The 17,431-nt window shown below is 44.4% G+C and overlaps 1 protein-coding gene across 4 annotated transcripts in view; it reads left to right on the top strand.

Annotated features, from left to right (window-relative positions):
• The window catches only part of glra1 (glycine receptor, alpha 1), a gene marked incomplete at both ends in the record, with an annotated part of 100,915 nt that overhangs the window by 59,540 nt on the left and 23,944 nt on the right, over window positions 1–17,431 (top strand). For all 4 annotated transcript variants that reach the window (XM_079167772.1, XM_079167770.1, XM_079167771.1 and 1 more), the window contains 3 exons: window positions 3,915–4,138; window positions 8,539–8,621; window positions 9,956–10,093. In XM_079167772.1, the coding sequence (XP_079023898.1) occupies window positions 3,915–4,138; window positions 8,539–8,621; window positions 9,956–10,093 (445 nt within the window). The remainder of the gene's footprint in view (window positions 1–3,914; window positions 4,139–8,538; window positions 8,622–9,955; window positions 10,094–17,431) is intronic.

The following is a 17,431-nucleotide window of genomic DNA, read 5'->3' as shown; positions in this document are numbered from 1 at the left end:
ACGCTGTTACGTTACGCTGTTACGATATGCTGTTACGTGATTATTTAAACACAAACCATTATATTTTTTCTAACTTTAACCAAAAAATGTTGTTGCCTAAACCTAACCAGTCGTTCCACGACGTTGACGATGTGGCATTGTGTGTTTCTGCAAAACATATTCATGGCAACATTTTTTCTGCTGCTGAAGAGTTCAGTAACATCACAATAATTAGCTGTGTAAAAAGTCTGTTGGAATCATAATCATGTTTGTGTTTAGCGACTCCCTTTAAGGCCACTCTCTTGATTTTTGCCCTCATCAAGCCGGTGTCAAACTTAGGCGGGTGCATGACTGATGACGCTGGTTTTTCTCCTCTCCTCTGTATCCCCTCGTTTCTCTCCATCGACAGACGCTCCTCATCTCTGCGCCATATCAGGGTTTTTTTATCATATTCTTCAGCAGAAGAAAAGGCGACTCCTTCCCGAAAGGTCAAGCTCATTTGTTTCATGTGAGATATTCCGTCGAATACATAGTGATGAACGGCGAATGGGTCTCACTGAAGCAGATTGCCATGTGACTGTTTCACACACACACACATGCAGCCCTGTGGCTGATTGCTCCTTAAATGCCACCCGCTGGGGCCGCTGGCATGGCCGGCAATGCTTTTCTGCTACGCCAGGCAGTTTAATGATGGCTCCAGTCTGGCCGAAGTGTCCGAGCTCCGTGCTCTGAGAATAATTGACAATTACGAGGAATGTAGGGGCGAGCTAAATGCCACGCCGTGCTGAATATAGACACTCCATCTCAGATTATGAAGCGGGGAATGGAGATCAGGCGGCGGAGGTTTTACAATAAAGCTCTGAGGGAGCAACAGTTAATATTTTATACCTGGAAAAAGCCCTTAATTCCAAATTCTGACCCTCAAGGCAACCATTGGAAGGGATGATGGAGGAGCACACACAATGTCTGCCACCGCTTGAAAAATGATGCCTTTAGTCTTTTGTTAAAACACTTCCTTGTCCTTGAGTGACCTGTTGCAGTTTTGGGAGTAACTACTGACTGTCATGGTGTTATATAGTGTTGTTTATGATCTGTCATCATTTAAAGCTGGAGTAGGCAACTTTGACCACTGTAACACATTTTACTGTAAAATTACAGTAAAATACTGGCAGCAATAACAATTACGGAATATCTTATGTATCACAAGAATACAGCATCCTACTGTAAACAAAGAATACAGTAATACGTTGTAATAATTTCTACCGTATGAGACAAAAACAGTTACTTATTGTAATCAAAATGTACAGTAATTTGCCAGCAGTAAGCAGTAAATTACTGTGAAAAGAAAGATCATGGGAGCAAGCATTGTGACTCCCAGAATGCATTGCTTTCACAGCAAAATATAAGCATAAATACAGCATATTTTGAAAGTCTCCAACCGAATAAATCCCAGCCCCTCCCCTCCCCCAAAACACATGACTTCTGCTGGAGGACGAGTCCACGAGCAACGTGATCTCATCCATACTCATCATAATGCAGCTTGGCAGACCTGTAGATGTATCGATCTTTCAGTTAAACAAGCAGAGGCTGGAGGTTTTATAGCCGCATTGGTGGAAGTTCATCACTGCGCTGCAGTCTGGATTTAACCTCCATCGACTCAGATTCCATCTGGATGAAACCTTTTAAATCCAAGACTGAACTCTGGATCTCTGAATCTTTGATTTGGATCAGTAAAGTCAAAAAGTCAAACAATTTGACTGCAGTCTTATTTGAACAGTGCATTCTGTATATATTACATGAGGATTTAATGCTGCCGATGATTTGACTAAAAGAAAACGACAAAAAGATGTATTGACTCAACTTCTTTTTCTTGTTTATTCTGATATTTGTTTTCAGTTGCTGTTTAAGTTCAGTTGCTGCGTAGGATTTAGTGACATCTAGTGGTGTGGTTGCAGATTGCAAGCAATTGAATATCCCTCCACTCAGCTTCTCTCTTTCCAAAAATTGTGGTAACGTGAGTCTCCAGGTGCATAACCGTGGCGATGCCGTTCTCCTCACTCAGAGGTCCTCCTTACTGAATAATAACTGGAGGAGCAACGGAAGTCAGACGGCGGCTTTACACTCCGTATCTCAAGTTACCACAGCTTCACAAGCATGTGAAGAACTACGGTGGCCTTCGGGTGACATAAAACATGAAATGTCTCTACGTCACTCCTCCACAGTCCAAATATGGTGACCTCCGTTCACTGGTTGCAAAAAAGTCAAGATGGCGACGGGCAAAGCGTCGAACTCGAGGCTTTGTAACGGCAGTCCACAAACCAATGGGTGACGGTCACGATGACTAGGTCCCCTTCTTATATACAGTCTGTGGGAAATGGTTTGCAAACAGCACCAAGGATTAATACCCTCATACAACAAAGTAAGATGGCGTTCGTCAATTGTTTCTGCAGCTGACTGATAGTATGTTAAAGAAAGGCTTCGTCCTTTGTGCCTCAGAAATCCATCCTCCTCATTGCTAACACAACTCTGTCCTTTGAAGGCTCTGTGACTCGTGAGTGTCTTTGAAAAGCAGCCTTCTCTCTCCTGTCTATCTCTCCATCTCGCTGTGTTACGACTAAAGAGCCCGATGGCCTTCAGCTGCCCTCCAGCTTTGTACCAGGCCAACTCTCCACACATCCATCCGCCTGTCTGCGTGTCCCTCTATTTCTGGCAACTTCCTTTCTCCGGTGTGGTTTTTACTGTTTTGTTTTGTAAAAAGAAAAAAATAACAAAAAACCTTAAAAAACTGCTTCATCAATCAAACCACAGCGGACACAAGCCTTTCAAGAAAGAGTAGAGGAACAGGAACAGAGAGCTAAAAGGCTGAGGAGGATCTGAGGCTGCACAGCGGCTCATAGCAGGAAAAAACATCGTATGGTGGCTCGCAGCCACAACTCGGCCCGATCAGTAAAATCTTGGACATGCGCACGAAGGAGAAAATGACATATGGAGGACGACCCATAACCACCTGCTCGTCCAACCGCGCAATCCTGTCCATCACTCCATCTCTCCATCTGCCGGTATCGGTCGATCCGCTCCCCCGTGTGGAGATACGGCATCTTGAGTCAGCGGTGCAGTGACCCTCCATGAGCCTCTCTTTTTTTTATCCATTTTGAAAGGAACATCTCCCTGCGGATACATTTTATATCCTCCTCTTCAAGGTGTTTCTGGGGGGTTTATGCTTCATAACTTTTTGCTGGTTTGTTGTCATTTATTTTTTCTTTTGCCAAATCAATTTTCCCTCCAACGTGCCTCGTATTTCGGAGAGACCTCCGGAGAGCTGAGTCGTGATAGTCGTACGTGTTGAGAGCGGATGTGACGACGGTGATGCTGCAATATGAGCTAAAAAGAGGAAGAAGGCGCCTGATGGGCAGTTTGGATCAAAGAGAGTTACTTCTGGTCGGTTCATAGGTTGTATATGAATTACATTTCCAATGCAACTCTAAACGATGTCTAGAGAACCAGGTCCGTTAATTCTGTGTTTTAAGCTTTTCACCCGGAACAAAAACAACTTTTATTTCCCGAGAAATGACGAATGAAGTCCTCTCTTCACGTCGAGCGTCCAGGCCCATCACCAGTGGATGCAATTCATCTTGACAATCTATGAAATACATCGACGTGTCCTCTTACAACACTTCTTATGATCCTGAAATACCGAGTTGCAGAAGTTACATCATAAATAAATCAACACTGACTGCTTCTGATAGATCTGTTTTTGTTTGAACTCTAACTAGGCGCCCATGTTGCTGCGTGTAGACATATTTCTGATTGTTTCTTCTTCTCTGTACTGAGTCACTGAATGTGTGATTTCTTTCAGGGCTCTCAACCACCATTAGCCACCGCACAGATGTAGCTGTGACACCTTTACATGGTCTGTCCTCTGTGTCTCCTCTCAGGACTACCGAGTGAACATCTTCCTGAGGCAGCAGTGGAACGACCCTCGGCTGGCCTACAGCGAGTACCCCGACGACTCGCTGGACCTCGACCCCTCTATGTTGGACTCCATCTGGAAACCCGATTTGTTCTTCGCCAACGAGAAGGGGGCCAACTTCCACGAGGTCACCACCGACAACAAGCTGCTGCGCATCTCTAAAAACGGCAACGTGCTGTACAGCATACGGTGAGTGGAGGAAAGTGTTGGAAAAGCCTGATTATTAGAGCGATTACACCGTAACAATCTCCTGCTCACATCCACACGATTTCATTAACAGTGCCACGGTAGAGTTAACTTTCAGCTGTAAAACGCTTAGTGCCTCGATGCTGGTTGACTAAAACTGTTCAATGATCATTTAAAAGAGATATAACAGTAATATAAAAAGTTTTGAGTCGCAGCAGAAGAGGGAGGAGAAAGGCAATAAGTCTGGAGGTTAGATTGAAACAATCAGTTATGAAACTATGGTTGAAGATAGAAGGTGACTGCTCTGACTTGCTGTTTATTGCATTCCAAAGACCTTCATCTTCTGCTTCAGACTGCTCTTATTGCGTCAAAGTTGGAGGTTTTTATTTTCTCCAGAGCTCCACTTCCTCCCTCCTTTTTTTTTTTTCTGTATCTCCGAGACGCCCCATTCAAGGCTCTCAGAGTTATAGCCGCCTTCAGCCGACAAAACCTTTTAGCCCGCCAGTGCCTCCTCCTCCTCCTCCTCCTCCTCCTCCTCCTCGCTTTTATTGCCTCAGCTCAGGGGCGAATGAGAAAGAGACGCAGCAGCAGCCACGGTAATCTACTCAGCCTGTTAGTATTCCAGCAGCGAGTCCAATCCGTTATCAACCTCCGTTCTCACCTTCATGTCCGGCCTGAAGAGGAGCGAGATTGGCCTTTTATAGATATCGTCAGAAGAAAAAGGGATGAACCCTGCGCTCCACTCCTGCTGCTCTCATTTGTTAAACTTGACAACGTCAGAACGAACCCGCCGTCGATCAGCTCGATCTCGGCGGCGAGGCTGCGGCGGGATATCAACACGTCCAGAGGAAAGATGGAGAAAGTGGGTCTTTTTAAATGTTGTTTACTCTGTTCTCAATGTTTATCGCTCGACGGTGGAGCGGTGACCGATGGCCGCGTCCGTCGCCTCCGAGATGAGAGTGAACTCTCTGAGATTGGACGATCAGATTCCCATGTCGTCAAATCTCCCGCTGTACTTCAGACGGGAACGCAGGGTTCGCTCTGAGCTCATATGAAGTCCCATTCGTGGGGCGAGATATGTGTGTTTTCTCTCAAATAAAGACAAAACAAAACGTAGCATGGTGGTAAATCACATGAGGATATGATGTTTGCAGTGGACACTGTAATGCTTTTGAAACACATTTTTATAAAATGTCTTCCTGCTGATTAGGACTCACAAAGTGCTCATGTGTGTCCCGTAGTTTAGACTTTAATTTGTACTTTATTTATTTGCCCTGCACAACCTAAACATAAAAAAATACACATGATACAGGAAAAGTTATTTTATAGATATGTTTTAATATGTTAATTATGATGGATTATTATAAATAAAGAAGAGGAAGTTAGTTTGGCTTTGACGCACAGCGAAGCTAACAGAGGCAATGGATTTACTTTACTTTGCATTATTCACACAATTTACATCAAAATGTGTTCGTGTTTTTGGAGTCATAACCTTTGAGATTCACAGTGACTCACCTTACGTCCCCAGTGTCCATCCAGTTATTTACAGTTAGTAGAAGGAAGTGCTGCTAGCTAATTCTAAATCATACTTGTAATGGTGCCAATTTGACAAAATGTTCTAAAGTCTAAAATAAAACAGAGTGAGATAGGAAGGTGTTGCCCACAGCTAAGTCACCGACTCCATTAAAACATTGTACTGTGCTCACAAAACATCATTATCCCCAAAAAAAGCAGAAATAAAGAATCGAGTCATATTTTTGGCAGATGTTGGGTGGATTGGAAGCCTGCAGATTTCTTTAGATTAAAGAATATTTTCCTTGTTTGTAGAAAGTCCAACACAACTAATACTGTTGTTATTTGATCTTTTCCAACCTTAGCACATTCAATTTATTCGTCACCATTTTGAAAGATCACGTCGTGTCGTCCTTAAAACCGTTGAGCATCGGTCCTGTGAGAGTTCTCCTGGACTCTACTTCTGGTGGAACAGAAGAACAGAATCACCTGCAGGGTCGGAGTACAAAGCGAGACACGTTCATTTTGTTTGGGTCAGCATTTGGCATTTAGGTGTCTTGATGCAGCAAACAGGAAGCCACGGAGCTGAACCCGGGAACCTGAGAAAAGTGGGACATCTGTGGAGGCTGCGCGGAGTGTGTAATACATATTCAGCATCCTGTCAGACGACTAACAATGTGCAGACGCGGCAAAGTGCCGTACGTCATCATGCCGACTGGACGTGTGTGTGTGTTGTAGCAGCGGGTGTCCTGTTAGAGCAGAACAGGAGGACGGAGTGTGTGCAGCCAAATCACCTCCTGCTCCTCATGACAACCTGCTGACAGCTGCGACTCTGCACAAGCTCGGTCGTTTTTAAAAATGCATATTTTGAGGTTTCCTTAGAGAGACTTAATATTTAGTGACTTGGCGGTTATGATGCCAGTGGTGGCGGATGATGGTTTTTTTCCACCAGCGGGTTAAAACGTTCAAAGTCATCTGACAGATAACGAGCTCTCTGATTAAAACAACAAACTCACAAAGCAACCGGCTACGCTCCTAGTGCATCATGGGAAATAGTGGCAGTCTGTGTCCGAAAATCAGATTCATCAGATTTCAAGTTACAAAATGATGTATTTAAGATGGACACTCAAGAATATTTTGGTGATTCAAGATTCAAGTTAAGAAAACAATCTCACCACAAGATGTGCCGGAGCTTTCAGTCGTATCACATGGTCTTCAGAAGCACACAATTCCCTCCTTGTTCGAGGGACTTGAAGGATCATTACTCATCCCTGTTGGCTTATAGACTGAGTTTCATCATTTCTTCCTACAACTGAGCATCTTTAAGACCGTGAGATGTGATTGAAAGCTCCAGAAACAGCTACTAAATGCACCTCGTGCTGAGATTGTTTTTGAGGGGGAAATCAGCCTTTATGGAGATTAGTGCTGAATTGATTGTGATATAGTGCAAATATCAATTATTTTAACAGATTAGCAGCATTAGACCAGTTTAGCTGCCCCCCCCCCTGTTTATAATTATTGATATTTTACAAACTGCACAATGCATGGATTAAAAATAATTGATTCATTGACAGTGAAAATAATCGTTGGTACCATCTCTAATTGGTTGAATTTATTGTGAGAACACAGATGATGACATCCCTGGTTTTAAATAAGCAGCATGTATTGGTGTCTGTTGGGGGGGGGGGGGGGGGGGGGGTGTCTCATTTCAAAATGAAAGTCTTTCATTTCAGTAATGCATCGAACCTGGTATCACATTTCTTTTCCATTAATTTCTGGGAGCAGTTGATTCGTTCGCTCCACGTGACGGCAGCGATTCATTTCAGAAACCTTAATGTGTCACCACGACGACGACACGAGACCGGCTGCCTCCCAACATTTTTAATTTTCGGAGTTTCACGGATCAGCCTAGCGTGAAACAAGATTCATTCCCGTGCGGCTGCGTGTGTGCGGCCGCACGGCTGCTCAGCTACAGGCTTTCGTCCTGTTGGTCCTCCAGCAGAGAAGAAGACACTGTGACCTCTGACACAGGTTCTCTGTTCCTGTTCTGTGGTCTTCAGGGTTCCTCATTGTGATCAGTCAGCAATTAGAAGATGTAGGTGAAATCAGTCAATCTGTCAAATGTCTTTTTGATGCAATGAACAGATGTGAACGGACTCAGTCATTTCCTCAAACAAACAGGAAATATAGCGCATTCGTCTGCTGCTTTTATCAAACAAAGGGCATCTTTGTGTGTGTGTGTGTGTGTGTGTGTGTGTGTGTGTGTGTGTGTGTGTGTGTGTGTGTGTGATTGAGTCAGAATAAATACGGTGTGTGTTCATGGTGATGAAGGAACAACAGTGTTGAGATATGAGGCTTTTTCATGCACACAATGCTTGTTCGGAGATACTTTGACTGTTTGTGTCTTTTCATATCTTCGCTCATAAATGACTTTAAAACAATATATTTCGATTTGAATTGTTGAATCAATTAATCGTCAAATGTTTCAGTTTTTTTATCGTCTTCGTGAAAACAAGCAAACATCAGCTGGATTCTGCTTTTATCAAGTTGTGCTCGTTATTCAAACTCTTTCTTCTGAAATGCTGTGAACGTGAGAAGCTAAATGTTTATAGAATGTAAATGTTATGATTGATTAATTCAAGTCAGAGCTGAACTTAAAACGCATCAGTCTGGATAACAGCAGAGGCGACACAAACACAGATTTATTTATTTTTTCTAAATCCCCCGAAATATAAATGTATTTATTCGTATCAATTTCAAACACGCCCTGATCTGTCGGTGTTGGGTGAGGTGGCCCGGATGAGTTACACTGATAAAGCTCCGGATAATCCTCTTAGTACTAAGTGATGCTGAATGTGTGTGTGTGTGTTTGTGTGTGTGTGTGTTTGCAGAATAACGCTGATCCTGGCCTGTCCCATGGATCTGAAGAACTTCCCTATGGACGTCCAGACCTGCATCATGCAGCTGGAGAGCTGTGAGTCACCACACACACACACACACACACACACACACACACACACACACACACACACACACACACACACACACACACACACACACACACACAGAGATATGATATAGATTTCTCTGTGGCCTTTTCATTATTTGAACAGACATGAGATGAGTCACAGAAACAGGAGTTCAAAGAGCTCTGTAGTTTAAGGGTCAACAGAGAGAGAAAGGACAACACAATGCTCAGTGGATGATAACGGGGGGGGGGGGGGCATGAACGAGTCTGTTGCTTCTGATTTTGCAGATATAAATCTGTCTGCTACTTCAGCACCACGGACAGCGCCGCGGCTCTATCAACCCCACAGCACGGTTATAGGTTTACTGTCGTTGAGACACACACACACACAGACGTCAGTCGGATGAAGGATCGATGTGTTCTCACCACAGACTCGTCCAATAAGGACGCTTGGTGTCTCTACAGTCTAACTGTGACGCTCAGTGACAGCATATATCACTTTCTGCTCATTACATGCACAGCGTAGGTTTACAGGTTGAGGAACAGACAGAGGTTTGGTATTTGTTATGTAAGATAAGTTTACTAAACGTTCATCTCTTTTCTTCCTGCCTTCTGTATTTCATGTTGTCTTTACTTCTACTGCTCTTTATTTCTCTTCTCATTTCTTCACACGTTCTTACTTCCTTCATTCTCTACTTCTTGCCTTTGTTCCTTCTTAGCTTCCTACTTTCCAACATTTCACTTTCTTTTCATTATTTTCTTTATTTACTCCTCCAACTGATCTGAAAGCACGACAAGCGTCCAAACCGGAGTCGTGACAAATACGTGAATCATAGTCTTCTCTACGATGAGTTAAATGACTTTCACTGCTGGTGAACGATCACTGGAGAGGTTAGAGAGCTGTGGGCGCTGCTGTTAGCTACGTCGCGTGTGGGCGCTGCTGTTGGCTACGTCGCTGCTGTTAGCTACGTCGCGTGTGAGCGCTGCTGTTAGCTACGTCGCGTGTGGGGGCGCTGCTGTTAGCTACGTCGCGTGTGGGCGCTGCTGTCGGCTACGTCGCGTGTGGGCGCTGCCGTTAGCTACGTCGCGTGTGGGCGCTGCCGTTTAGCTACGTCGCGTGTGGGCGCTGCCGTTAGCTACGTCGCGTGTGGGCGCTGCTGATGGCTACATCATGACACGGTTGGGCAGATCACAGAATACTCAGCTGGCGTAGAACTGGTGCATTAAGCCACTGAAACCTCTCACTGGGTGACCCTCCACCCCGAACCAGAGACAGAAAGATCATCACACATCACAGATGAAAGCAGTCTAACCTCCTGCTCCTCGCTCTCTTCCTCCAGTCGGCTACACCATGAACGACCTCATATTCGAGTGGGACGAGAAGGGAGCTGTGCAGGTGGCTGACGGCCTGACGCTACCTCAGTTCTTACTCAAAGAGGAGAAGGACCTGCGCTACTGCACCAAGCACTACAACACAGGTGAGTGCGTCTCCCTCCTTTCCTTTGGTTTCCACACTGTTACAATCATTAGAATCTAGTCCCTCATGAACAATGCAGTGATATTTCTGGGAACACGTTATTTTGGCAGTTCGTGATTTTCTAGGAAGTTTCCTGGAATAACAGTTTACATTTAGTTTTTTACTGAGAGATTTAGTCCAGAGTTTGGTCGAGTTTATCAGCAGTTGTTGATATCATGAGGGCTTCTCTTGAAAGAGTCGCTCAATATTTCCATCACCAAATATTCACACATCTGGCACACTGCTGGAGCCTTCAGCTTATTCTGTGTTGCTCATTCATGACACTACAAGGGCCTTTATTCTCCATATATGTTCAGCTGACCTGCTGTGCTCCGAGTCAAAGACTGAATACTAACAAATAACTGTGATGAATCAATGCTATCCCTATAACTATAGCACCAAACCAGGAAACAGAGTGAAGTAGACTCAGAAGTGACGGGTGGATGCTGGTGTGGAGGTGGAGGTTTTAAAATGGCAGCAGCAGCACTGTCGGCATTAAGTACACGGCCCAACATGGAAAGGGTGCGCTTGATATACGTTGCAGAGAGAGGAGTACGTCGTGTGAGTGTCTTGAGCTGACAAACACCTCGCTTCATTTTCATGTGGAACACAAAGTGTGTACGTTGTTGACGTGAGAATGAGTACAAAGAATGTAAACAAACCCGCCTCCGTCGTTCTGCTCGTCTGCCCGTTAACACTTTCCTTCTTCATCTTCTCGTCGTTCTCATTTCTTCCGTGTCGTTCTCTTCCCAGTCGACGCTTTGTTTTTCATCAAGGAAAACATCCTGTTTCTCTCCAGGATTTACATTGTAAAAGGAGAGAGGAGAAGAGATACTCGTAGAGGAGGTGAGGAGAGGAGCTGAAGTAGAGCAGGTAGAGGGCGGAATGTTTCCGTCTAATGAACGGAGAACAGATCTAAATTCAGAATCGCACGTTCTTTGAGATGTAGAGAGGGAGACGTCAGCGAAGCGTCCGCCCGGAGACTGAGATGCTGCATGAGTCAGACACAGAATTTCATTTTTTATTTGAAAGGGTGGAAATGTGGAAATAACGGAGGAAAATATTCCCCAAATATTTCATTCTTCTCTTCCAGTGTCATAAAAGTTTGAGTGTGACTGAGAGAGGAGGGAAAGAAAAGACTCGGAGCGGCAAAAAGAACTGTTGATTTATTCACATTATGAATTATAGAGCATATGTGTATATATTCATACGGAAAATGGTAATATTACAATTTTAGGACTAACTATATGTTTTGAGAGAAAGTGGTCAACGTTGTGAAAACGCTACAAAGCTACTTAGCTTAGCTTAAAGGTACTGTTGGTACATAACTGAAGGTGTGTATGTGTGATGTATAATGATGAACGTGACGCCGACAGAGGATAGGACATCAAAACACAAACGCTGACGATGCAGTTTCGCTGTCTGGGAAGATCTCTCCAGGAAAAGACTGAACAGCAGGAGACTAAAGAAGAAATGATGAAAAAGAACGATAGTAGAGACAAAAGGTAAAGGTGGAGAGATAATAACATAAGAGTACGAAAAGAGACAAAGGAGAAGGCAGGGAGGGGAAGTAAGGAAACCTTCAACATATAGGAAGTGAAAATAGCAAAAAGAGATGAAAACATGAATGGAATGGAGGTGAATGGACAGCGTTAGAAGAGGAAAAACAGGGGGATGAATAGAATGAGAAGGATTCTATTAGTCATGTGAGAAGGAAGCTGAAGAACAACAGAAATAAATGAGAGCAGCAGAAATCAGAAAAAGAAACAAGTGAGGATGACGGGGGAGGACGAGGGAGGACGGGGGAGGACGAGGGAGGACGCCACGCTCTGTTTCTCCCTTCAGGTCCTCCAAGTGTGGATGAAAACCATCTGTCCAGTCCACCTCGCCAGTCCACAAGTCTTACACTCCAGAGAAAGCACAAAACCTATGAATATAAAATATGTATCAGGCGGCTGTCTGAAACAGAGGACTGGAGATGTGTGGGAGGGATATTAAAATACGTTGCTGCAGAAAGACGACGTGACGAACTGAGAAGTTGAATGTGACGTCGGGATCCAAAGCTGAGTGACGAAGAGAAATAACGTGTTTTAACTAAATGCTCATGTTTAAGTCTTACATCTAAAATGTGCAGAACAAATCAATTCATTCACTCAGCACCTTTCAAAATGTGTAAAAAATAAATCTACATATTTCCTATTAGAGATTAAAGAGGTCAGAACTGATGATGTTGTTGCTTTAGAAGATTATTTAAATGTTTATGAGGCTTTATGACGACAAATGTTAAGATTGTAATATTATTAAAATAATTCTTCAAACATTATGCCTTTCTTTTCAAACTGTAGTGACATTATTCTCACAATCCCTGCTATTTATGACACTAAAGGTGTGTTCACACCAAACGCGATGAACACGGCGCGAATCGCATTCATCGCGTCATTCGCGCCGCCGGTATCGCCGGGGACTATTTGTGTTCATCCGCGTGCATCGTGCTGGACGCGCCGGAGAGGGGGCGTGGCTTATCGGCCTGAAAGCTGTTCAACTGTCCGCCATCAACCGTGGAAAAATCACCTCTATTTCTGCTCAGTACGTGTTGTGGAAGTCCCAGATATCACAGGGAACTAAACGCCGTCATGTCTGGTTCATAACATAGTCCGGAGGAGCTCCGTGGATTTCATCGAGCTCACTGTGTCTAGCGAGCCACACGTCGGCTGTTTACTACAGCTGTATGAACACACAATAAACTGACTTGGCTGTGATTTAACGGCAATAAACCGACAAAAAGGGACTCCGAAATAACTACGTAATGATGCCGATTTGTACTTGTTTTCTCAATGGAGCTCGGATCGATCGGTGCTAGGCTATGCTAACATTATAGCAGCTCCATCAACACTCACAATAACGTCATCTAGACGTAAATAAGGCAGCGTCTATTTATTTCATTGTTTGTACCATATGGTTGACACACACACATGTCTACACATAGTCTGGTCTCTACTGATATGAGGGATCGTAGAGCTCTGGGTGAGCATAGGCGGCTACAGCATTTATTTCCTGATTCAACAACAGCAGGACTTCACTGATGACATGGGGAGCAACTCAACGCTGATTGGCTATCGCGCTGGAGCGTCACGCGATTTTTTCGCAGAAGTTCAAATATTTCAACTTCTGCGTTTGGGGCGTTTCGGTGTTTCGCCGCGCCAAACGCACCGCGCCATTGCGTTCATCGCGTCTGTACATAGACTTTGGATGTAATCTCGCCGCGTTCATCTCGTTCATCGCGTTTGGTGTGAACACACAGAGCAGAGTTTAAAGGCAGTAAATCTCCAGATTATCTCTGATGCTCCTTCATAAACCCAACATCCGCTAAACAGGAAACCCAGTTCCAGAAGACGCTCTTAAAATAGTGCTTCATTCTAAGGTGGAACACCAACCGGGAATCAAACATCATAAGCAGATGTCATTTAAATGTTTGCTAATTATTATTCTCCGTACAAACTGTGATTCAAGTTTTCGTATCAATAAAACTAAAAAAACTAAACTTTCAAGGAATTATTCTCCCACAAAAAGAAAAATGACAGGTCGCAGTAAGATCCATCTCCAAAACACCAAACCACTGGTCACAGTGTGTGTGTGTGTGTGTGTGTGTGTGTGTGTGTGTGTGTGTGTGTGTGTGTGTGCAGCAGGCTGATTAGTTCAGATTCAGAGCCATCACTCACACAGAGGTTGACGTCTGCTGTCGCCGCTGAGGAGATGAACGATCCACCTCCAGACGAAAAGCCTTGACACGACTCAGCACCGCCACACACACACACACACACACACACGTACACACACACACTCTGATGCACGCACAGTAGACAATGGGGTGATAATCCTCTGCTTTGTTATATAAAGTCTGTTTTGTCACTGAATCCCACTCTGTCCTTCTCACATCACGTACGACTCCTTTTATGGTGTTTCCTGTTGAAATACTTTTAAAAGCTTTATATTTTACATCGAGCTCGCAACGTTTTCTCCCGTTTGGTTCTTGGCAGGAAGCACAGTGAGTTTCACTCTGCAGGACTCAACATGATGTTCACACACAACTAGACTGCATTCTAACTACGGGACGAGTGAACTCTGTGTTCTCTTGGATCGATGTTTGAAACTGTTTAAACGTCGTTAATGTAGATTAAAATGAAACAAAAACCGCAACCATCATGGCAACAAAACTACTACTACTAGTACTACTACTACTACTACTACTACTACTACTATTTGCTTATGTTTAGACAACAGAAGTACACACATGATTTATTTTCCTGTTTCTCTCGTTGCCTCTCTCATCTCATCTCTTACGACTCTCCAGCCAGGCTGCTCCTCTGTGGCCGTGTGCACGTGTCCGTGTGTGTGTGTCTGTGTGTGTGTGTGTGTGTGTGTGTTACCACGAGTGTACGCACGCCTCGCTGCTTCCCAATCAAGCATTAAGAGGGAATTAAGGTGTCGTTTCTACTCAGATTTATTAGCTGCAGTCGATTGTGACTCGGAGAGAGAGAGGGAGCGTTTACCTGCTCTGTCTCTCTCCTCTTCCTCCTCCTCCTCGTCTCTCCCTCTGACTGCTGTCGTTTTTATTGCTTTCCATCCCTCCATCCACCCAAACACGCACACACACACACACACACACAGCAAGAAAAAGCCCTGTTTGAAATACTAATTACGGTTTCTGCTGCATTGCAGGCCGCTTTTGTTTTCGGGCTGCTGATGTGTTTAAAGGTGCGTTTGTGTACGCGAGGCGTTTAAACACATACGGGACATTTCAACGCCGCTCACCCAAAACATTAACACCAACCTGCTCTAACCAAACCTTTACCGTGATGATGGCCTAACTAGGGCTGCAACAACTCATTCATCAGATGAATTGTAAAACATTGTTGGCAACGATTCAATCAGTTGGGTCTGTTTTATGATGCTGTGTCAGCGTCTCCGTGCTCAGAGTGTTACTGTCCAACGTCCTTCTGTAGCTCAGGCTCAGGTCCCCGATGAAGCTATTTTAAAGCTAACGCTGAGTAAAGCTAACGCCCCGCTGCAGTGATCCATCACCAAACAGAGAGAAAACACACGGAAGGTTTTTATCTTCGTTTTTAAATCTGCCTGTTATCGTACATTTGTCCGTCAAAACGGACAAAAATCGGGCAGAGACGCTAGATTCAGCTAACGCTAACCGGAGACACGATAACACACACACACACACACACACACACACACTGTAAACCTTTCTGTACACGCCAAAGGGAGACACCAGTGTGTGCATTGAATACAGGACACACACACACACACACACACACACACACACAGACTCCACAGTGAGATAGAGGCCCGGCTGAATAATTTCAATCTTCTTATCAGATGGAAAATATGGACAGCACTTAAAAGCTCTGAAGTGTATCACAGCTATAAATCAAGTCCAGCCCCATCGACTCTCCTCCTCCTCCTCCTCCTCCTGCCTTCCCTCCCTCTTTCCTCCCGTCCTCTCCCATCTTCCTCTCCTCCCTCTCTCACATTACATTTCCTTCTCTCGTCGCCTTTCCCCACTCCTCCTTTCTTCTCCTCCTCTCCTCTCCTCTCCTCTCCAGTCGTTCAGGGTTAACTCTAATTGATGAGGCTGCCTTCCATTGATCTTCTTTGATTAAATGGATCGTCGGCCATCTTGCTCCCTGGCTTCTCTTGTGGTTTATTATGAGCCCCGGCGCGCTCATTACATTACAGAAAGACGAAGAGGCACATCTGCAATGTAAATAAAACCTCTGCAGTGTTAATTTAATTATCTGTGTCGCAGATTTTCCACACTGTTTTTGTACAGACAATGTTTTACATACGCTACAACAAGTGAGCAGTATTGTCTCAATACGGTGGTCCTTGAACACATCATGTTCTCAGCACCAATGCTGCCATGACTGTTGTGTTTCCAGAGAGGAGCAGGACTTTGATATTGAAGTGAAAAACGAGGCCACAGAGAGTAAAACGTGCAGGAGGAACGAGTGGACCGTTGGATTGTCGGGTGATTGCTGAGGTCCAGAGCAGAAAAGACACAATGAATGAGCAACAAAGATAGAGATTAAAAAGATAGAATCTTGTGGATTTTCACCACATTGCAGTGAACCGGGAGCAGAGAGATGAGAGGAGAAGGCGCTGGACCCACACTCCTCCTGCTCTGTCTCCGTGCTGCGAGCGTAAACATCCGCTGTTACTCTCCCTTCTACGGCCGCACAAGGACGAACGCTGCTCCTGGCAGCTGCACGATCGTCTGGCTCTCAACTGCAAACTACGCAGTCTGTGTGCAGCACGATCGCAGTAGAAAGCAGTTAACACAAGGAGGGTTCAAATCAAATACAAAGTGAAGTATTTTGAGTCCTTTTATCTTCTGAAAAACATGTGTACGGCCAACGTATCCACAGCGATGTAAGGAGACCGCTGAGAGGCTTTTGGAGTCGGACAGAAGAAGTGTTTTGTGTGAGGATGTGTTAACGAGCTTCTTCTCGTCTTCTTTGTATTGAGCTTTATTTGTGAGGAGCTGCTCCCTGCGAGCTGTTGCTTTCTACACTTAAACAGAGCAAAATTCTTCATTCTTGACCTTGGAAACAGCAGCGTGGACGTTAAAGTCCCGACTGAGGAAAAAAACAAAACGCTGGAGTAACATTCCCAGTTCAACCGTGTTTTTACAGGCTTTAAGGATTCTTTGAAGGATGCTTTCAGCTGTCAGTGCACGTTATGTCAAGCTTTGACGGTTGCAGCTCAATGATTAGTATCAAACCTGCCTCGTGCTTTTAGGAGAAGAATCGTGACGAACGTGAATGTGATGCAACAGTTTGAACATGTCAGTGATGAATGGGTTAATGAGAGGCATATTGTAAAGTGCTTTAGATGAAAGTATGCAGCCATGTCCTTTAATCTAGATATTATAATAATTATAATAAGTCTTCTGGTGTGCTGCTGACATGATAGACCTCGTCTATCCTCAGCTACATTGTGCTACAGTTAGAATCTCTCTGTGCGGTCTTAATCTGTACAGAATTACTGTGATACCACTAGAAGTAGAATAAAGAAGAAGACGTGCCGTGCAGGTCGTGTTGAAACAGACCGTGGGGCGAATTCACAAACGGATTGTGCAGCTTTGGCGGTCGCTCAACCTGCAATTATAAGACGAAAAGAAAGCGTGTAATTCTCAAAGCACCACAAAGGGTGAAGTGCTTCCCGAGCTACGTATTTAAATTAGGTAATGAGCAGACATTTGGCCAAAAATTAGCCCCTTTCTATGCAA

Source organism: Pholis gunnellus (assembly GCF_910591455.1).
Source record: "Pholis gunnellus genome assembly, chromosome: 10".
NCBI classification, from domain to species: Eukaryota; Metazoa; Chordata; class Actinopteri; order Perciformes; family Pholidae; genus Pholis; species Pholis gunnellus.
The sequence above is the reverse complement of the archived record's forward strand: the minus strand, read 5'-3'. Positions and strand labels throughout refer to the sequence as shown.